At 35.8% G+C, this 23,525-nt stretch overlaps 1 protein-coding gene across 4 annotated transcripts in view; it reads left to right on the top strand.

Annotated features, from left to right (window-relative positions):
• Positions 1–18,273, top strand: part of TLL1 (tolloid like 1) — a 141,600-nt gene extending 123,327 nt beyond the window's left edge. For 3 of the 4 annotated variants that reach the window (XM_074905722.1, XM_074905721.1, XM_074905723.1), the window contains 5 exons: positions 448–573; positions 1,993–2,120; positions 6,558–6,771; positions 11,210–11,460; positions 13,253–18,272. In XM_074905722.1, coding sequence (XP_074761823.1) covers positions 448–573; positions 1,993–2,120; positions 6,558–6,771; positions 11,210–11,460; positions 13,253–13,387 — 854 coding nt within the window. In that variant the 3' untranslated portion in view covers positions 13,388–18,272. Of the gene's footprint in view, positions 1–447; positions 574–1,992; positions 2,121–6,557; positions 6,772–11,209; positions 11,461–13,252 lie in introns of all 4 variants that reach the window. The other variant, XM_074905724.1, reaches the window with a different exon arrangement.
• Positions 18,274–23,525: the final 5,252 nt, after the last annotated feature.

A 23,525-nucleotide genomic window follows, 5' to 3' on the forward strand; every position in this document is an offset into this window, starting at 1 on the left:
CTGCATACCACCATTAAATTGTGGAATTTGCATAAAGTTAGAATACTTTATGTGTTGTCCATAAATTACACTTCTGTTGTTTATAGAAATAAAGCTTTGGATGAGATATTTATGAAATTTTTACCTTCTAGACCACTTGAAAGAGTAAACGCTGGTGACTGTCATCTCCTTTGATTTAGCTTGTTTGTTTTGCTAGTGTTCCTTTCCCCTAGGAACTAATGCTCATTTCCTAGAAAGAGAAGACAGACTATTTGTGCCATGGTGCAAGGTTGCAGGCTGAGTAATGAGTGGCTAGAACTAAGGTTCCGTGAAACTGCCAAATTGAGAAGAGTGACTGTGCCTTAGCTTATCCTTTTCTGGACTCGAACACTGTGCTAAACATTTTTCTTTTTGGTAATGAAGACTACTGCTATTTGTGATGCTCACCCAAACTTGTGTATTTCTTAGACAAGGATGAGTGTTCGAAGGACAATGGTGGCTGCCAGCATGAGTGCATCAACACAGTAGGAAGCTATGTTTGCCAGTGCCGGAATGGATTTGTGTTACATGAAAACAAACATGACTGCAAGGAGGGTAAGTAGTAAGACATTTGAATGGTTGATTGTACAACTGTCTTGCAGAAAGCTTTCTGTAGCTTTCCTTCCAAAGAAAAGAAAGGAAAGAAAAAGATTTTGGTAATGGGGACATTTAGGTTTAAACAGCCCCCCACCCCCTCTTTCCCATCCCCTCCATCCCCAGCATTTGTGTGTGGCTGAGTTTGAGGCCCATCGGAATGCAGTTTGGAAAACTTGGGATCATTGGCAGGGAGTGCTACTTCAATAGTTCTGTGAAGTGTGGAACATTTAAAGCTATGATGGAATATTTATTTAATGCTGTATTAAACACAGGGCTAGAGTTTTCTGGGGAGAAGCCTAGTAAAACTGTCATTTGCTCCTATCAGTAGCAGTTAGGTTGAAACTGCATCTGCCCTTTCTGGGTTTATTTTAAGGAATATATTCAGACAGTGTAAAGTCCAGTCAAGTCCCTATGCATCTTTCTTCCTATCTGCTGTCTCAAGGTGTGGCTGCCTCCAAGAAAACAGTAGGCTTTGGGGCTTAAGTAGAATTTAGGTTATCTGCATATTAACCTCAAGCATGCAATATCATGTGAGCTAATGTAATGTCTCAAGGCTGTGTTCTAGCATGGGTTTAGTTTGTGAGTAAAAATGTGCTCTTTGTGAACCACTTGCATTTTCATTGGTGTTGGAATGATACTTGCCTGCTCTAAAGGATTCTTGTTGAATAATTCTCTGGTATTTATAAAGCAATTTGAGAATATTAAAAAGCTAAATACAAAAATAAAACCAGTTTCTTTCTTGCCTTCTTTAAGTTTTAGTTCTTTATATATATTCACAGAGATGCATTCTCGTGGTTCGTTACGATATGAATGACTAAGCTGGTTTTGGTTTACACTCACAGATTAGATTTAGCTGTTCTGTAGTTGTATATATGTCCCTAGAAACTGTGGTTTAGAAATCAAAGTGATTGCTTGGTAGCTGCAGTATAAAAATTAGCAAAAAGAGAGAAAAATAACTTGTTCAAGAAATATCATTTGAAGTTGGAGCAGGAAGATCTCTCTTTGGATTTTCATACTTGTAAGTAGAATGGGGGTGATAGCAAAATATTAAATTAAATTTTAATGCTTATCTTACGTATATTCCTTTATATATGGGTTTTTTTTTTGTAAAAAAAGCGCATCCATTGTAAACAACAGCGTATGTTTCACAACAATCAATAAACAAGCATGCCACGTTAATTGGCATAAAGCATGTGACAAAGGGGAAGCACATGATTGTGCACACTGAAGAGTGTGCTTAACTTTCCTAAAGATCCTTTCTATTCAATGGGTTCCCTGACAAAAAAAAAAAAAAAAAAAAAAAAAAAAGAGAGTACTTTTCTGGCTACCTCTGAATGCAGACCCCCAGACTAACTGATGTTATCACTGTTGGCACAGCTGAGTGTGAACAGAAGATCCACAGTCCCAATGGCATCATCACAAGTCCCAACTGGCCCGACAAGTATCCCAGCAGAAAGGAGTGCACGTGGGAAATCAGTGCCACCCCCGGGCAGAGGGTCAAACTGGTGAGTTTCTTCCTACACCTTCTTTTTATCTTTTCTTCCAACAAACCTGCTTCTCAAATGACTACTCAATGACATGAAACTGTTACTAAACTTTACTATCAGTTTGCAAGCCAGAGGTAAACTGTTTTAAAAACCTGCTGATTCCTGTCCATTCCTGGCCAGCTGGGGCTACTCAATATCATAGAACTGTGAATTTAAGTTTGTGGTGATTGGAAATATTATGGACAGCAAAGGTCAGGAGGAATACTTTCCTTGGGTCAAACTTTACTATATCACTGTTGTAATTCATAAAATTTGGACAAAGTTTTGAAAAATATGGCAGAGACTATTTATGCAAACTCCAGTATATAGAATAAGCCAAATTAGAAGTGAAGGACAGTCCTCTCCACACACCTTTTGCATTTCTGTTCTGTACTTTTTGAGGAGGAAGAGAAGATACAAACCCCAAGAATCTGGATTTCTCATTTAAAAGAATCTTCAAATTTTAACATAATCTGAAGAGCCGCCTAAGTAGACTTAAGTGACTTTTGCATCCAGCTGACTGAGGACAGTACTGGTGGCTGAAGATAGGCTAGCAGATCTTAGGGAGCTTTGCAGATCTATTGAGGTTCAGCAGCTGTACAAAGCCCAGGGGGCTTTCCTGCTTTGATGTCAGCTGCAGTGTTCCTTCAGCCAGAGTACTTGGGGGACAGCCACAACAAAAGCTGGCCTTACATATTTCAAAATCTGATAAATTGATTTAACAAATGTTTTGGAGCAAATAAGAAGAGAGATGTCTCTGCTTCAGAGATGTAGAAGCAATAGTCAAAATTGATGCAGGGATGAAAGGGATATTGTCATCTCATAACTGCTGACCTTAGCCAAAGCTGCAGCCCCTGTTACTGGTGCTGATGTGGAATCGTTCACCAGAAAATGGTTAAACTGTTCTGGGGATGTGGGGGTGGTGAAAAATGGGTGGTGTGCACGCTCTGTCCATTCAAAGGGTGAAAAAGGAGGGGTTTGATTCAGGCAGCCTTCTTACTGACACTTCTGAGCAAGCATTCTTCATCTTGGCTGAATAATCTAAAATCAGACAGGAATGGGTGTGTTATTGTAAAAGCTTTTTCAGTACTTTTAACCTCAGCAGGCAAAATTCCATCATTCAGATTTCTTCAGTGAAATATCACATGATCTGTTTTAAAATAAAAGGTTTTTAAATTACTTTTGCCAATGAAATTGGACAAATCAGAATTTTACTAAATAGAATTTTTAAAAATCCCTCCATGATTTAGAGTCTGAAATGCACTTTTCTGTACAAGCCAGTGTGGTTAATCTACTAAATTCTGTGTATAGTATCTTTAAAGTCTATCTAATATGGTGAGATGCCATATCAATAATATTAATACCATACTTCCACTATGGATAAATATTTCTTCTTGGACTTTCATGCCATATTTAAGTTTACTCCTCACAGTTGACTAAGTCAAATTGAACAAGAAAAGAATTGATTTCTTCTTGGTAACAAACCACATGAATTGTGAGGCTGTGCTTCATTTTTTGAGAGGGGTGTGTATACAGAAATTAATCTTTCGTTGTGATTGCTCTCACTCTGGTAATCAGCCTTTTCCAGAAGAGACTTTTCAATGAAGTTAAGCATTTGGTGTAATTAAGAAGCCTATGAAAAAATGGATATGCACTTCAGAATTTCTAAGTGAAATGTCTAGATAAAGATGCCTCTGAAAATGTATGTAGCAGAGAGATATTTTCATAAGCTAATCAGCCGGATGTTTATAAGAGACAGACTTAAGTGTCCCATTCAGGCAGCTATCCATAAGTGCCACCAACGTATCTACTAAGCTGAGTGCTATAGATAGAAAGGGCTAGATGTTCAGAAGGTATATGTAACATTTCTGAATATCATTCCCACTAATGAGACAATAAAAATGAGTACGGTTGTCATGGTGGTGGGGTAGGTATTCAAAAGTATTTGTTGCAGGAAGATGGAGTGTGGTTTAATTAGAATACCAACTTTATTAAATCATCTGTGAACTCTTGTTGGCAGCAACTATTCAGTTATGTACAACTTTAAGGAAAGTTTGTTGTCAGTTCTCCTCTTTCAAGCCTGCTCTTAGTCCACTGCTGAGAACTGACTGCTTTTTTAAAAAATTGAGACTGTCTCTGTCTAAATCAGGCATTTAAAGATTTTGAAAGACTTAATATTAAGATCTGCTTTTCCTTTAAACCACAGATTCCTTTATTTCTCTTTGTAATTGCTAGGCTCAATTGCTAGACTCATAACAGATTTAGGACTTTTTTTTGTTCTTTGTGGGACGCAATATATTATGTACTGTCCCCCTGCAGGCTTAGGAAACCCAGTGATAAGTCAAATATTAAAAATAATATAATCTTAGTTCATGGTAAGAAGTGCTTCCTAGAGAGTGTGGGTTTTTTGTACTAATGAGAAGTGAACAAAACCGATACAATTTTCCTCTAAAACAAAACAAATTTCTGCAGGCTGCTCTTGGATCACATCTATTGCTCCCATTGATTCCAAGTTGGCTTGACTCAATTCTATATTTAACTAACTCCCTTACAGTTAGTCTCTCAGCTTTCTGGGTTTTTTTTAATCCATCAGATTTTATTTGGGTATAAATGACAACACGTACTTGGCATCATAAAAGTAGGATGGCTGACTACAATTTAAGAGCAGCAGGAGGGACTGCTGTACAGCTGTTTTCACTGCCTCTAGAGTTTCAATCCCTTAATATAAAACCCCAGACTTTCCTGTGAAATGAATCTATATCCCCTGCATCATGTAACTCTTCACTTTTCACAAAACAAAAGTGTTATTCTGAATAATTCAGTTCTTTGGGCAATAGACTTTGTGTTAGGTCTTTATATTTCCTTTAGGTCAGCTGTTAATATAAATTACCATCAGATTTCACACTGACTGGATTCCACAAGGGATTTGGTAGGTCAGATTTGCTTTGGTATACCAGACAGAATACATAATTATGATATCTGCTCAGTATTTGACAGTTCAGTTTTATTTCTTTTAATCATTGCTTCTTAATCCTTTAGTGTTTGTCTGTTTGGGTTTTTTTCCATAAACAGTCAGCTACATGCCTACTCATGGGAGCATTTATACTTGGTGTTTTTCTGCTATTTTGCTGAACACAACAGATTTTGAATTTCACTTTAAATTGTAGGTTATTTCTGAAAATTCGCAAAGATATATATGTATATTGTTTTCTCTGTGTTTAATGATTACTGGATATTAACCATCAGGTTTCTTGTTGAAATTTAGCCCTGGTCAAAAAGTCTTATCTGAAATCTCTTAGATGTCCCCTTGAAATAAATTTGTTGATACTAGTCTAGTCTTGGAAGACACTATTCTGTATTTGAAAAGCAGGTGTTAATTGTTATGTGTTTTAACAGTTTCTGTAGGATATGGCATACACTTTTCAGAAATACCTTCAGTTGGACACTCTTAAGTTTGAGAAATCTAAATTCCAGAAGTTTTTAAAACTAAGTTTGCCACACTCTGCTCCAAAGAACTTTCAATTTACAATTTTTTGTAGACCAAATTTTGTTCTTACAAGCTGCCACGAACACTGAGAGAGACTGAGAATCCTTAGGAACTCAGAAACTAGGATAAATGGCTTGAAGTGTAGAAGAAAGATCACAGATTTGAAATTAAATAAAGTTTGTGAGCCTCAGCTTCTCTTGAAGCTATGGCAGCAATTTGAATTTCCTTGGGAGATCTGAGGACATCAAAATAGTCTGTTGAAGTTTTTTTAACAAACAATCAACATAATTTTGTTATTTTTCACAGTGATTTCACTAGCAAAATGTGATCTTACTGTGAAGGGTGCAGACTGAAATATTGTTGGTGTTGTAGTAATAAAAAGTAGATCTCTAGGCAATAGATGAGAAAATATAACTTTCATGCATAACCATTTATGTGGAAATGTAATTCTCAACGGTTTTATTTGCAGTGTGAGGTAAGTTTAAAAAAAAAAAAAGAGTGTGTGTGTGTTACATTTTGCAGATGTTTCAATCACTACTCAACTATCTGAGGAACCAATAATTTCCATTTTTTTTCTGTTTTCAATGTTCTCTGAAATTCGGAATAATTCTGCAAACAGTGCAAATTCAACAGAAAGGCCACCACATTCTAGATTTAATATACTCTTATGGAGTTGGCTATAAAGATTCTAATCCCTTTCTAAGGGATTGGATGATGCCCTCTTAAAATTCACTGTCTTAATTGTTATTCCACATTCTCAAAATTAGTATGTTATTCAAAGCTATAGGCTTCTAGGGGCAGTAATGTGAAATCTGTCATCTTAATTACATCTACTTTGTATTCTGAAACATACTGACAGTACATATGTACCACGTAAGTACAGTAAACACAGCACTACATTGAGTCATTTTGCTTTTTTTTCCCACCAGACCTTCAATGAATTTGAGATAGAACAACATCAGGAATGTGCTTATGACCACTTGGAAGTGTTTGATGGTGAAAGTGAAAAATCACCAATTCTGGGACGCTTATGTGGCAATAAGATACCAGATCCTCTTATTGCTACTGGAAACAGAATGTTTCTCCGCTTTGTTTCTGATGCATCAGTTCAAAGAAAAGGCTTCCAAGCAACGCACTCTACAGGTCAGAAAATCAGCATGTGTTTTATCAGTAACTTCCCCTTTGTTCTTTAGTGGAAGATATTCAGGCATTTCTTATATAGGAATGGGATGAGTTAACAGATAAGACAATGTTACAACTAAATCTAATGAACCTTAAGAACAGTAGGAAAAGTCAGATTAATATTTTAGATGTTTCTTTCTCCTTTTCTCTCTCATAGGTAAGCAATTAAAAGGTTTTGAAACAAAATCCAATAAAAAGAAGATACTGGCATAGATAATCAAAGGATATTTTTTAGGATTCATGCTATTAGTTTGTAAAAGATTCATTAGCTTTTAATTGTATTTGTAATGCAGCACTTCACTGGGGCATGTGATGCACCTCCATTACTTTCCTGTTCTAACTTAAACAAAAGTCTGGGTTTTGTGTAAACAGCTATTACTTTCTCTATAGAGCTAAAAAGGAAAGACAAACCAAAGAAGAATAAGAAAAAACAATACTGAAGACTTTCTTAGGGCCTTAAAAATATAATCTCCTTCATATTTACAATTTAATTTTGTGCTTTGGCAGAAATCTCTGAAATTGAAAATAGTGTTTTGCAATTGCATTAATAGATTTCTTGAGACATTTTCATAGTGTGTACATTATTTCCCTGACGTTGCTTGGCTTACAGTGGCCCCTAGTGCCGAATCTCTGAACTTTCAGTGCCTGCTATAAAACGAGGGGGTTTGGTTTTTTTTTTTGTTTTGATTTCTTCTTCAGCCATAATGTCTGTCCTTACTTTCCAGAGTTCATTTTTATTCATACAATATTTTGCAATAAATATTAATGCAGAAAATATTTATAAATATCCATGTTAGTAGATAAGGTTTACTGATAGGTAACAATCATTAATAGAAGATAATAATTAAGGTGATTAGTCAATATTACCCAGAGTATGCATCAAGGTGATGTTTAGTGCTCAGCTAAAAAATCCTCATATATCGATATTAGCATTTTCTCTTATTTTTCCTTCTGCTTTACTAAGAATAATTCCAAAACTTTATTAATTTAATTTCCCTTTCAGAGAAAGACAGTAGGCAATAGTACATGAACTACTCACTCCTCATGATCTGGGACTGGAAAGTGAAAACTTTAGCTATCTGTAATTCAATTTCTTTTTGGTGGAAAATCCTCTTTTACAAGCATGCTATTGTTTTCCTTCCCTACCACAGTAACCCCTCCCCTTAGATGGAAAATTAGATGTGCCTTGACTGTAAAAACTCTCTTAGCAATGCATATTAGTGCATTTCTGAGAAAGTCTGAAGAATAAAATCTGCCCAGTTTTTAAGCACGTTGTAACAATTAATAAAGTTTGCTTCCTTAAGAGAGGACGTTTATTTCTGTCAACTGCTGTTGCACAAACTTCTAAGTTGAACAGCGCATCATCAGCATCTGCTTTGAGGTAGTGTTTGAATGAGAGACAACTCAGATCTTGCAGCCTTTTCCTGCAGTCTTGAGCCAGACACAAATGTTCCATGGGAATGTTACCTCTGTGCTTTGGACGCACATGTGAATGAATAGATATCAAACAAGTGTATAGACAGTGGATTGCATTTCCTTATTTTATTTGTTCTGGCAAATAATAATTGGCAGTATGCAATGGAAGTAGGCAAGGCAGCGCTCAATCCTGTATAGCTGTGCAGGCAGACAGGGAGAGCTGAGGATGCTGCTCCCTTCACTTCTGACCTGTTGGCAGAACTCACTCTATAGAATATAACACTGTGTAATATAAAAACAGTGAAAGAGTAACTGGATTCTATGCCCAAAGGTGTATGTGCTGCAGTATTCATGGCATCTTTAATGACCTCTTATTCTAGTAGATCCTGGTGATTATGTTGATTTCTCTTCTGTGACACTTTTTGGCTTGAAATACTATCCAAATTCCAAATTTCCACTGAAAAAAGGTTAAAACTGTAGCAGCAGAAGCAGAAAGTTTCAAAAAATAGATTAGATAGAAAGGCTTCCCTGGGTGGAGCAAAACATATAAAATGCTGGTTTTAAAGTCCAACACAGTTTTAGAAAGAGATTCAGTTATATTTTCCTCTCTCAGCAAAGTCATAATCCATCCAGAAAGAATTTATAAAATTGCTTAAGGAGTGATTTGGTTGCCCTAACACAGGCATCTAGCTCCCTTCTGGATGGCCTCATTTATGGTGCCTGGCGTCCAGCCACTGCTGCAGGTGGTGGCAGGTCTGCTGTAGGTCCTGTTTCTGTCAGCCCTGCGAGGATGTCTCTTGACAAATTTGGGCATTTCAGACGTTACTGAGCTTAGGATCCTGTGTCACTTCCAGAATGACTGTAATAATTCAGTATGACAATGCTGAATCAAATTTATGATCTTGTTTCACTAGTTCAGATAGTGTGGATTTTTTGCAGTAGTTGTTAGTATGATTATAACTTTCCTTTAAGCTCCTCTCCACTGTAAGAAGCAGAGGGAAAATATGCAGATAGTTCATTACACATTTTCTCCCCAGCAGCTGTTCTGTGTCTGAAGCAGAGAGATGTTCTAAATGTTGGCCAACAGTCCAGTCAAAAAAAAAAAAAAAAAAAAAAAAAAAAAAAAAAAAACCCAACCAAACAAAAAAACCCCCCATAAAGTAAATTAAATCAAAAACAGGAAAAAAATGGGGAAAAAACCACAGTATATTATAATACCAATGGGAAATAACTGTTTGAACTATCTCATTTGACAAATTGTCTTTATCATGTGCTCCTATCTATTCTTTAAAAGCAAAATAATTTATAAATTTCTGATTGAACAACAGATGATGCATAAAGGATTACTCTAATTATTATTGTTACTTATATTTCCTGGTTTGATTTCTTCATTTACTTATTAAGAAAATGCACACATGTTTTTAAAAAATAAGGATTTGCTCATTACTGTCATTAATTCCCAGCTAAAATGTGACTCCTGACAATGTAACATTGCAGTTGGTGATGTTTAATGTGGGTGGAGTCCATGACACTGATGCCAAATTCACAGTATCTCTTTATCAAAGCTTAGAAACGTTCAGATCTTGCAATTTTTTTCAGGTTATTGTAAAATGATCAATTTATAATATCTACATGTGATCAAGATGCAGATAGAATTATCTGTTCATTTATAAAAGTTGAATCTAAACTTGTGAACCTCAGGTTTTGTTTCAAGCTCATTTGCACTGGTGTTTTTATGGGTGCTGTGAGAAATGGTTTGTTCTTGATGAGAAACCAAAACTAAATTATGCTTTCACTGAAATCTTTGTACCTGTAAAGTAAAAAAGCTTCCATCCATCTCTTGAAAATTTAATAAACAATGTATTTTTTTCTTTTAAGTACTATTTTCCATCTGATATTTGTTGCATTGTAATAGCATTTTTAATTGTCAGATGCGTAACACCTATTTATTTAAGTTACTGTAGAAACTGAATTCACTGGTCATTTAGGATAGAATAGTAATTTTAATTATAGCTACTGAAAATATTTAGAAATGATAAAGTACCAGGTACTGTATTTTTATTTTTTTTTTATTCAGTGCATTTTCAGCAATTTCTGTTCTTCAGCAAACTGGCTAAAGAACAGCTAATTCAGGTATACAGAAAAGTTAATTCATATGTAAATGATGAAATTTTTGAGTAGTTATAAACAAGCTCTAAAGCCCCATATACATTTTGCTGCTGTGTACAAATCGAGATTTATACTGGAATAAAGACTTAGGCATAAGGCAAAGATCTTCTGCTCAAGAATTCCCTCAAGAGCATGCTTTTCAGGTACAAGACTCTCTGGTAGTAGCAGCTTTCTCCTGGCCATGATCTTTTTGCATAGAAAGACCTGTTCTTGTCCATGAACCACACAACAAACATGTTAGTGAGCTTGGCAGTAGTGTTTAGTATTGAGCTAGCTCTCCAGGCACTGCGTGACAGTTAAAGCTGGCACTCCTATGAAACGCAAGACACACACTTGATCACTGACTACATGTGTGCTAGAGCTGATCCTCCCCTGCCGCTTGCAAATGGTGTCATTAACCCATGTGGAAACAGTGTCACCACTGAAATGTGGATACCCCACTTACACCACTTGCCTTGCAGGCCACTGACACCTCTCAAGAGCCTACACAAAGTATGTCCTACTGCTTGAACCACATTCCTCATAACTTGGTGTTCCCTGTTTCTGTCTTTCACTTAAAACTTATCCAATATGCCCAAGTCTCTGTAGTTATAAAACAGAATTTATATAGGAAAAACTCAGAATGGTGTATTTATATTCATACTATCCATACTGGGTAGTAGTTCACTCTACACCTTGTTTGATTGACTGCTTATGGCATAAAAATGCACTCAGCCTGAATAAGGCTGGGCATCCATGAAAAGAAGATGCTGATTTGCACTCAATAAGATGCTTCATCCTTTTTTTTTTTTTTTTTTTTTTTCCCTCCATTTAGAGTGTGGTGGTCGGCTGAAAGCTGAAACCAAGGCCAAAGACCTGTACTCGCATGCTCAGTTTGGCGATAACAATTATCCAGTTCAGGCAGACTGTGACTGGCTCCTGGTGGCAGAACGCAGCTATCGAGTTGAGTTAATGTTTCAGACTTTTGAGGTTGAAGAAGAGGCAGATTGTGGTTATGATTATGTGGAGCTCTTTGATGGTCACGATAAGACAGCTGTGAGACTTGGTCGATTTTGTGGATCTGGGGTAAGTAACCAGGTACTAAAATTTTTCCTTTTATTTCTACCAAAAAAAAAAAAAGAATAAAAAAGACAGGGAAGAGGAAGGAAAGGGTCAAGAAGGGACAAGGTTCAGTTACTACACCTTATAATGAAGATACTCTAATATCTGATTCAGATTATTTTTTAATATAAATTTGCACTCTTGTAGTGCAAACACTTGCTTGAAATATGTTAAACAATAAATATTCTTACCTAGATTTTGACCAAAGTTATGTTAAGTTTTAGGTGGTTGACAGCGAAGTGTTTACCAGCACCCAAAAAGTCAGCAGCTTTTCCCCCTACGGAGACAGAAATGCGCCAGTGTTGAAAATTATCACAGATTCTTTCAGTTTGAATGAAGAAGCCACATTTTACAGGGGGAGACATGCTTGGGAAGCATTTATAATATGCTCATCTACTACTTAAATCTGATTTTAGGGAAAGAAAGTGCTTCTAAATGGTGTGATATTAATGTAGACCTTAAGAAAGCCCTGTCATCCCATATGCATCTCTGACATGTTTTAACTGTGAGGCATGGAGGAAATGGGCTAGGTGTCATCCTGAAAAGGATGTATCCTATTTCTTCTTTAGACTTACATTTGTCTATTAGCTGCCTGCATTGTGAAAGCTGGTGCAATGATCCTACAAGTCCTCATCAATTCTTTATATGCGTGGAAATACAAGCACACTTTCACAGATAAGCTCTGCCTAAATAGAAGGTTTGAAATGCTTTACATGAAATGATAGGAGATTTTAATTAACCATGTGTCTCTTTTTTTTTGATTCAGCCACAGTGCTGGATCAAACATCTCAGTCATTCAAATGAGTTACCTGTAAACTGGCTTAAATCCTTTCAAGGCGTTTTTGAACACTTAAACGTGCAGGAGCTACCACTGAACTGCAGGCAATATATTCTAAGGGAAATGCTACAACTGAGTCCAACATCTACTAACTCGCACAAAACAATACTTTTCTTTGCAGGTTGCCCTATTTACAAGTAGGAGGGCAACAAACTGGAGAATGGCCCAACCTGGGTCTTGAATTATTTTGTGGGAGGAGTGATGGGAGTGGTAGTGGTGTGGTGATGATGTGGCTGGATTTTGGTGTTGTTTTGTTTTGGTTCTGCTAAGATATGGATGAATAGCAAAGGCCACATGGGAAAGACAGAATTAAATAGAAAAGCTATTGAAAGCAAAATAATCCAAACTGAAGTGGGAGAAAGTCACTATTTCCTACCACCAGAACTATAGAAGACATCTGGGAATGACAAAAGAACAAGGAGCTTTGTTTTCTTTTTCTCATAAGAAAAGATTGCAGAGATGCTTCATACAAACGGGAGAAGTTAAATTAGATGCAGAAAGCATGATGCCACATTTATTTAGATTGTGCAAAAAGATGCTTTTCAGGCCCTATCTTCAGAGCTCAAGATCGAAAGCATGCACATTAATACAAAAGCAAAATTTTATAACAGATAATTTTAAAGCTTCTGCCAGCAGATAAATATTCAAACATCATTATTTAAGCTGACCTACAGCTTTTAGGAGTTTAGGTTGTCATATCTTCAGTCTGCCTCAAAAATTCCTGGCCTATAGTTGAGAGTTGAGCGAGATAGAACTATTTGGTTTGAGGATGTCAGATGGCATTGTGTGAGACCCAGTGGAATTACATGACAAGGCATAACAGGAAAAGATAAATATCCATTAAAAAAAAAAAGAAGTGAATGAAGGGGATAAATACACAGTGGGCAGATAATTTATTTGTTTATTCATTTATTTTAGCCACCAGAAGAAATTTATTCAGCAGGGGAAACTCTTTTACTTCACTTTCACACTGATGATACAATCAACAAGAAAGGATTTCATATACGATACAGAAGTATAAAATATCCAGATAGCGTGCACACCAAAAAATAACACAAGAACCTCTATGCCAGAAAAGGAGAGTGAGAAGAAAGAATGCACAGTGGAAAGGAAAGAAGGCATGTATTTTTTTTTTTAAACTGAAGTTATTAGCACAAATGTTTTATATGAGTTCAGTTGAAATGATGACTTATAAGACCAGAGACTCAAATAAAATAAAAAGAAAAATCGCCTATCCCAGTGGAATAGTCAAGATGATGATGTGCAGACTCCATACTTGACTGTCTCTGCAAAGCTTGTGAAAAGAATTTGCATGCAGGGAGAATATAAAAGCTGTTTTTCATGGTTTGACATTTGTCTTAGATGCGTACAGATTCAATCAGTTGCATTCAGGGGAAGTGACCCTGCAGACCATTCTTCCTTCTGACAATGGTATGGGTCCAGGAGGAAAAAAAGCTCTTTCAGGTCACACATTCAAAATACGGTCCTTATATCTAGTTGCTTTGACTTTGTATCCAGTTTAAGGTGTGTACAAGGACTTGAAAGAAGATATGAAATGGGAAGGTCTTCCTGCATTGTTCTGTATTTTTTACAAATTCATCTGTTATATCAGGTTATCAGTGTTTTGAAACTGGAAAATCCTACTTCTGAAACATAACTGATCTTTAGAGTATTTTGTTTTACTAATGACTGAGAAGTCTGAGCTGTTACATCGGTCATCACCAGTTGACCAATCACTTGTTGACTGAATTTGAACAGCATAAGCATCTGAAAATGTTTGGTTTACTAATTAAGTAAGCTATCTCTGATGATGTGCTCTTCTTTTGCACTGAACATAGAAAGAGACTGAGATGAAAACCTGTCCCGAATCAAAATCTGTATCCATGAGAAACAGAAATAGTCAAGGATCATCTAGAACGCCTCCTACTGAATTTGTATTCAGCAGTACATTTGGAACCACTATTAAGCTTTATTTCTTCGGACCTCTTTGTGAATGAGCTAATTGTCTGGTTTAGCTACTTGGAAATGAAGCTGCAGTACTATCCAAGAGTCAGGTTTCCCAAAGAGGTTTTTTTCTGGGAGTAAGACGATGACAAAAGTGATGAGTAAGAGTGATGGTGAAAAAAGCAAAGCAAAACATTACAACAGACCCAGGATTTGTTTGTTATCAACAGTGAATTCCTATGGTGCTATTCCATGAACATTAAAAACAAAAACAAACTAAGAAGTTTTAGACTTTTGAGCCAACAGCTTGCAGATCATGAATGTCTCACCACACCTGGCTGCATCTGGAGAAGGAAGGCTTTACTGCTCCAAGGGAGAGTGGGTTGTAATGGCAGCGCTAGTCCTGTGGAACAACTACTACTATTGCCTTAGAATCCTCGCACACGGTCAGACAGATCTTCCTGTAGATACACCTCTAATTTGATAAATAATTTGACGACTCGAACATCTTAGCACATGCTAACAAAAGGATCTTCAAGCAAAAGCCTCATCTGCAGAGCAAGATCATCTGCTGTAAATACAATGACCTGCTTTTGATGTAGAGATATGTTACATTTAGAACTGAGATATTCTATGTGCTTTAGGCCATACATGGCTTTAGTCATAATGTATATGCATTATGTAAGTATTGTATGAATGAGTGCTCCAGGGGAGTGAGAGGTGCTGTATGGGTGAAAATTGAATTGTTTCTTTATGTGCCAAGTTCTACCAGGACCCTGTTTGACTGTAGCAACTTTGCTTTAAAGGCTTCATAGACAGATAACAAGGACTTCTAGTTGGCAAGAATCAAGTTTAAAAGAAGTATTATGTTTCACTTACAAGAAATATTATTTTGATAATCCTTTGATGTAAGTTGCTACTCAGATTAGTTTAGTTTCTGTTACCTTACTATGAACATACATTGGCACTAATAAATCTGATCTTTTTTTATAAAAATAAAAAACAAGTATCTGTATAGGTGTCTTTGGTTGTTTTAATAGCACTGTTGCTGCTCATATATTACTGTTTTCCTTTCCAGACATCTTATGTGTGTGAAGTTCAAAAACTGAATCATTTCTGTATTTTTATAATGCTTCTCCACTGTCCTGTTTCGTTCACTTTTCAGGGTGTTTGCACAAGAAGTTAACTGCAGAAATTTTCTCCAAGGTCTTTTACTGTAAAATTCAGGCCAAAATATCACTATAGGTTTTTTTTTTAAAAAAAGTATTATTACATATTGGTTTGTATTGATTCATAATTTATCAGCTGGGTGGAATTCCAGTGCTTGAAATTCTGAGAGGAAAAGCAAGCAGCAGCAGCAGTGTCTCCCTGGCACAGGTAGTCAAAAGGAGTTGGGAAAGTCTGAGACTGGGAGCAAGAGCAAGTTTCCATGTTACCTTTTTTCCACTTTTCTGTTCCAGTCTCCTCTTAATATTATCATCCCCCTTCTGTTTGCTAAACAAAATATTTTAAGTCTTCCTTTTCTCTAAATTTGTCTTTTTTATTCTGCTCAGCGTTACTTTAACAACCAGAGTTAAGCCAAGATTATTGTATTTTGGAAGGGTGTTGTTGTTGTTGTTGACTCATACATGCCCCTGTATAAATCCTACTGTCCTGTATTAAATACTGCAACAGGATTAGTTGGAGAAGAAGGTTAGACTGAGCAAGCTGAGTGGAACACCATATAGTGTGTTTCAAAGACCCTGTGGTAGGTGATTCTTTGTGCTCATAGTAAAGGATTGCTTTTGAGCACAGTATGCCTGGGATTATTTCACATGGAACATGTAGAAGTCAGAAGAGAGTTGCCATAACTTTGAATACAAAGTTTAATTTTATATCTCTAATTGCTTATTTCTTTGTAGATTCCATATACTTAGAGTGGTAAAAATGAAAAAGGTGTTCTTAACAACTATCTTGATGATAAAATGAACCATATGGATCATATCTTCACATTGGCCATGATCCTAGTCAATGTCTCATGGTGCTATCAGATGCTGTTAAAAACATAGCTATTTCCAAGTTCTAGGAGGCTTTTCCTGATGTAATAAAAAACGCATATTCAGTGAATCCCTCATTTAATGCAAGTATGCTTTATAAGTAGTCTAACATTAAGAAAACAATGGAAAAAAAACATTTATGCTGATGAAATTGTGAAAAGCAATGTGGGTTATCCCAAAAAATCTTTTAAATGGAAAAATTTGTTCACAACATATTGATTAAAGATCTTGCCTGTTGAGCAGTCAAAACAAGACACAAAATCCAATGAGTTGAAGATCCAGCTTTGAGACCTAGTTACAACGGATTTACTGTCAACCTTCCAGGCAGGGTGAAGATGATACTTATTCTGCTTCCTACTTGACACAAACTTTCTTGACTGTGGTTAAGCTTCCAGATTCAAATTAATTTTCCTGTAACATGATGCAGAGTATTCTTTTCAGGTATGTAAAGAGCTTCTGTCATGTGCTGAGTATTATTCTTTAATGTTTTTAAATTCAGCATAAAGTATAAGTTGATGGAATACGCTGGATCTGTGTGGCTGAGTGGCTCTTGAAGAATTTAAGTCTGTAGCAGACCAAATTCTGTGATCAATACAATGCTCAAATAAGGGGGAAATATGTTTGTGACTTTCCTTCCATCCTTTAAAAAAAAAATAAATAATAATTGGTGAAAGTCAATTAAAATGGCTGCCTTACATAAAAGCTGTGAAGGTCTAGCTGAAGTGAATAAAGCAAGGTTAGGTGTACACACAGCAGATATTCTGTTCTTTGCTGGCCCTTTGTTATAATCTGCAACATATTTGAGTAATTTTGCCTCGCTCTAAAACCCATGAAACAACAAGTTGACCTAAGCATGGGTGAGAGCCAGATGAAATCCTTAACGTAGTACTGCAGCACTACTTTTTCATTTAAAGCAGATTGCTTTCGAACCACTGTAAAAAATTAGATTAATTTGGTGGAAGCTTTATTCACCTGGGGAATCAGTTTTGTGATTTTGCTCTGTTGCCAGGGGTGCAAGTGGCACACCTAATTTTTTACAACAGAGGAAATTGTTGTTGACCTCACAGGCTGTGTGCTGTGCTAACTCTAGCTGTGTGTTGCATCACCAGAGAGCATGGTCATGCTGAGGCATGCTGGAACTTTCTTTTATAATTAAATGGTTCTGTTCTGCCAAAATTTAGAGATCTCAGAGTTTAGGGACCTGGTATGGGTATGTAATTTCAGGAAAGTATTCAGTCTTAAAATAGACCTGACCAGTAACCAGAGGGGAATTTTTCTTTGACTTCAGGTCTTAAATTGGGTCTAAATGAGTAATAGGAGGCGATGGGTTTTATCACATTAACATACGTGATCATGAAGATTGGCACAACCTTAGCTAAGTATGTACTCTTAATTTGATTTTTATAATTGTTTATTAAGATTTGCTTATGAATTGATCAGTCAAAAAAAAGAAAGAGAAACAAGAACAAACAAAATGCCAGGAAAAGGAAAATATAAATATACCACAGATACAACTACATTGTATTAATAAAAAAAGAGATGTAGTCTCCAAAGTCAACACTTGCTGATATATTGATTTTTCAATGCACCTTTCATATTCTCTAAAAATGCTTTATGCTGTATTGCTTTCACTTACCTGAAGGAAGAGTTAGATGATTAATTACATTGGTTAGTGAATTTTTCAAGCAGAGAACTGCAGACAACCTAAGGAATGACTTGCTTTTTGTTCTTAATGATGCATATCCTGATTAACTACCTGTTTGTGAGATGGAGTAACACTGGGCTATAGCTCTTACAGATTGTTTTTTTTGCCCTCTAGCACTCTCAAGTTGTGCTGCTCTAAGCTGAATACTTGGGGCAATTTTTTATGTTATTCCTCATGATCTAATTCAACTAATCAAAATAATAGGCAGTTGCTTAATACCATTGTTTCATGGAATCAGGGTGAATGAAGACTGATTAAAACAAAAAGAATAAAGGAAAATGCATTTTGCAACATTCCTTGTTAGCAAATGTTCTTATTTCTCCTGGTTTCTCACTGTGAGTTCACAAAGGAAGCAAACTGTAGCAGCTGCAAAAAATATTTAGAGATATAGTGGTATTAGATGAACAATGAAAGGAAACATTAGCAAGGCTTGGGTCTCTCTGTTTTGATCCCACCTCTGCAATTGTTTTCTCTCATGTTTTTTACTTGTAAACTATCAAATCCCATCCTAATCCGAGATTGTGATATGACATATATATAGAAAAGTAAATTATTTTTTTTCCAGTGACCTTCAGATGTAATAATTCTTCCTGTGGTTTTGGGACTTCTGGAAAGGATTATTGACTCTATGTGAATATGTTAGATATCGTTTACCATGTGATAGCAACTTCTGAAATACAAGTAATACTAATAATCATTAGGAATGTAAAGTCTTTCAGAGCATGCTCAGTGACCATTCTCTCGCTCCATGATAATGCTGGAATTGGTGCTTTCTAGGCACATGTCAGGTAAGTGACCACACAATGAAATGCAATTAAGGGAAGTTATGATGGAAAAGGAAAAAGGAAAAGGACATTTTAGCTCTCACACAGCATGTGATTTTCACAGAGGAGAGTGAAATTGTTTAGAGCACATTAACAAGAATATATGTAGGAATAAATTAATCTGAACAGTACAATATTTAAGCTGAATGTCAGGAGACCTTTCCAGTGTTAGACAGAATAGTTTCCCAGGGGTGATAGTCCTATCTCTCAAATATCAGGAGCTATATTGTACAAAATGTTGCCTAATGGAGCAAAAGCAATACCTAAAGGTGCCTTTCAATTACAAAACTCTGCTCAAATCTGTGCATAACCTTTGCTGTCTGATCAATGAATTTAATAGTAATAACAATATACTTTTGTAATTAAAAGAACTGAAGCTAGTGAAGACAATAATACTCCTGTTACAATAAATAGAAACCGATAATGACCTACATCTAAAACTTGGCTAATTATAATCAAAATTCTAAGGTAGAATCTTAATATTATATAGCTGGTGCTGACAGCTGCTAAGATGACTTTACTAAACTGATGTTATGAAGAACTGCATGGTCAAAAGCTGATTTCTTTCAGAAATTTTTGGGTCTTAATATGGTGGCCTTTTTTATATTGTTGCTATCTCTCTGGATTTTCATGATACAGTTTTCATCCATAAATCCTTAGCCTTGGCTGTGCTATATAGGAAGACCATACAGAGGTGAGAATATTACCTATTGACATAACTAGTTACATCGTTATGATGTCAGCAAAGGCAGTGATATAGTGAAGATACTGAATAAAATATCTTTGGAATATTTCTAGATAATTATGGTAGTAAGTCAATTTTTGGCCTTTCAATATGAATCTTCCTGAGATTGCTGCATCATTGGCACAATACTTTTTAAAATGTGCATTTTAGAAAAGACAAATAAATCCTGAATTTTCTTGGTCAGTTTGACTTCTAGGAGCATAAAAATATTTAGTGTTAATCTGAGTTTACAGCTGTTTAAAAAAATGGGCTGTTCATTTATATCATTGAAAGGATTTTTTTAATTTATTTTTTTTTTAATGCTATAAGGGAGGATCTTAACTTTTGGGAAATTTAGTGTGTGCTAAATGAACTTAGTGTGTGGTAATGAACCATAATGCCTCTTAAAGATGAGGGAGGGAGGCAAGCAGGCAGGAAGGGGAAACTTTCAATGTTGTTTACAGAAAATCTGGCTCATAAATTCTCTATAGCAAAGGACATGTTTATATTATTTTTATTTATAGGCACAATGAAAGTTTTGATGAGAATGTCTCACAACATTTTTATCCTCTGAATTTGCCTGTGAGAAATGTAGTTCAACTTGATGAAATCTTTGAGTTGAATGATACAAATTAAATGGCATAAGGTATCAAATACTTTTATCTAGTCACAATTCAAAACATCCATTAAGAATATGCCATTCTTGAATTGAACACGAAATTTTCCGCAGCAGTTTGATCTTAAAAGATATTTAAAAATTATTGATGCCTTTCTCTTTTAACAAATTTCTTTGTATTTTTCCTGTGCCATTAAATATTCATTTTGCTAATTTTGCTTTCTGTGGGATCTTGTACTTAGATATTGTAAAGTTTTGTAAACTTTTCTAAACAACCAATATTTCACATTTGAGGATGGTTTGAGTGCTAACTTTAGTTTAGTAAAACAGATGTCAAAGACTTCATGGCCTACATGATATCGGCCATTAAAGAAAATGGTTTCAAGCTGCAAGCCTTTATTGAGGTCTAATGCTGTTCAGAAGTGAAGGAAACTTTACATACTTGTCTTTTGAGTTATTTTTAATTAAAATGAAGAACGTATATGAGAATTGCAAATAGGACTGAAGGAATGCTAGATTCTAATGGGTGGCAAGTATATTAAATGTCGGATCTCTAAGGCAGTTTTTCAGGTAAGATAGTTTTTGATATGTAATATTACCTAGTGGAAAGTTTCAGGAAACCTAGTGAAAATATTTATTTGAATGACAAGAGCATTATGAATAAAAAACAGACTGATTGACATTGATTTTGTTTTATTTTAGGAGAAGCATTATTTGTGTGTTAAATAAATTTGTAAAGGCAAGCTCAGTAATCTCTCATTCCTAGTTCTGCCAAACCAATACCAAGAAAGATTTGGAATTACATTATTATTGACAAAAGTAAATACATTATTAGCAAAATGAATGGCATGGTAAGCGCAGAATGCTAAATATGTATTTGCAAATATAGTTGGAATATACATTAGGGAAGATAGAAGAACTTCCTACTTGTTTGTAGATTTTGCAAAAAATGGCAATTCAGAGATTGAATGTTCAATCAATAACTTGTCTTTAGGCTAGTTTTACTCTGCAATTCATCCATATTACAGTTGTTCAGAATTCACAAAAAAAACCCCAAATATGTAGAATCTATTGATTAGTGTTATAGCTGTCCCTTTCTTCAAGTTAACAGGAAAGGAGAAGAGAATACTCCTTTGAAATTCCATAGAGTATTTACTAGGGCTATTTATCTATAAAAATCTCAGGCGATGCTTGTCCAGACCATGCGTGTATGCCCCTAAAGAGAATCTGGGTAGAAATAGTATAGTAAAAATAGCAGTGTAAGAACACAGGTCCATGCTCTGCCTGTGTCCGTGGTGGCTACAGGCTGTTGGGTTGGGGACAAAAGGAGGATGGGCCAGATGTACTGTATCAGAGAGCTGCAAGATCCTTTGGGACACTGAACCTCCTAGAGCTAGACTGGCATGCAGAGGATCTTGCATGTACACTGTGCATTTAACCACCCATGCCCCTCCTCCTCCCTGCCTTGTATTGGAAGGTCCTTGGCTTTAGGATCTCCTTTCCTGAATAGACTGTTAGGCAGACAATGTAATTAGTTTCCCCCTTGAAAAAACATTTGGCAATCCCTGAAGTTGCTAGTTTTTACCTGAGGAATTTGGATTCGTTGGTGTAGTTGGTGGGTATCACTGAAACCAATAAAGAAAATATTTAGAAATGTAAATTGGATTAGATTTGTTTACTTTATACTGAGGTCTACTGAACTAAAGTCAACTGGCAACAAAGATTTGTCAGAAGATTATATTGTGTCTCTTTTCTTGAGCACAGCACATATTCTGTCTCTTATGGGAAGCCACATATTCACTGCTTTTATCTAAAAATCTGAAAACAAGTGACCATGCAAGAGCAAGTCTTTGAATCTCTAACATTCCACTGCTAAAAATTATTTGGAATTATCATGATGTGTCTTCATAAGGAACTCCTGAGTCTGAAAATGTCTAAATAGGATTTCAGTGTATGGAGTAGAACTGCTGAGGGAGAACGGAAAAATGGAAAGGTTGTGATTAAATATGGTGGTATTATTGCTTCTGCTGAGAAGAGGAAACCTTTATTTTTTATTTTTACTTTTGGTCATGATCTTCACGGCTATAAGATTGCAGACAATATCCCAAATGTGTTCTTTAAAATCTCTTCTTCTGGATGAAGTTGTTGAATGAAGAACAGCTGTTTGCATCTTAAGTGAGATGGATTATTTCAAGTGAAAAAAACCTCTCTGGAAATAGTGTTCAAATGAAAAATGTATGCTATTGCCAAAATCCTCAGTGCTTGATGTCTCTCCAAAAAGGAGGGCTACAGTTGCCTGTTATGGCACTTCATTAAATACTTTGTTCTGATACAAGTCACCTGAGGAATACTTCAGAATTTCTTTTCAGTTTCCTACTCCATTTATTCAAACATGTAAGAAATACAGTGGAAATCAGACATGAGTTCATAGCAAAATTTATGGTAAAATAATATCAGAACTGCATAATGAAATAGATCCCTGGCATGAACAGTTCTGAAAGAGAACTGCAGTTACCCCAGTCTACATTCACATCTTGCTTGCTTTGCATTTTGTCATATTTCTTCACTGAATTAAATTCCCACCCAGAAAATCACTTATCAAGACACTTTTTAAACTTGGTTTCATCTTTCCCACTGGAATTTTTTTTTTGAGTGTAATGATGTCTTCTAGACAGTTGTAATTAACTGCTCTTAAGTAGGCATGATGAACAGAGAAACTTTGTTTATGCTCATTTCTGCTAAATTCTAGTGGCTAATATGGCATGGGTTTTGACATTGTTTCTTTTGATGATTCCTTTATGGACTCTGAAATAAATTGTGAGTGCTTGGAAGAGGGTATGTTGGTTTGACTGAATATGAATGAGTTTTATGCTGGTTAGCTGACTTCCCTTATTTCATTAATGTAGAACTTCCCATTCGATCCCTACACATCTCAAATATATTTCAGTGTAAGGGTAGCTCACCAACTAATATTTCATTCTCTAACATGCCCCTACTCTTGCACACACAGCAGTACAGGTTGCAAATGAGCAATCCCATGAGCTTCTTTGTAGAATAAAGGCTCAGATAGATAATTTGAAGATGCTAGAGTGCCACTGTATGACCTGTCTCAATATACTTCCAATGCTTTCTTCCTCATTTTCATCATGCCCCTGGCTTGAGGGTCAAGATTAACTGATTTTGCTTTTTTTTTTTTTTTTTTTAAGATGGGGGAGGACAAATTTTACTAGACCTTTCAGTTCAAGAACTCCAACTTGTTTAGCTTTGAATCATAACACAAAACCTGTCTGCCTAGTTGTTGTTTTTTTGTTGGTTTTTTTTTTTCTAATCGTTGATATTAGC

Source organism: Athene noctua, chromosome 4, assembly GCF_965140245.1.
Source record: "Athene noctua chromosome 4, bAthNoc1.hap1.1, whole genome shotgun sequence".
Classification (NCBI taxonomy): Eukaryota; Metazoa; Chordata; class Aves; order Strigiformes; family Strigidae; genus Athene; species Athene noctua.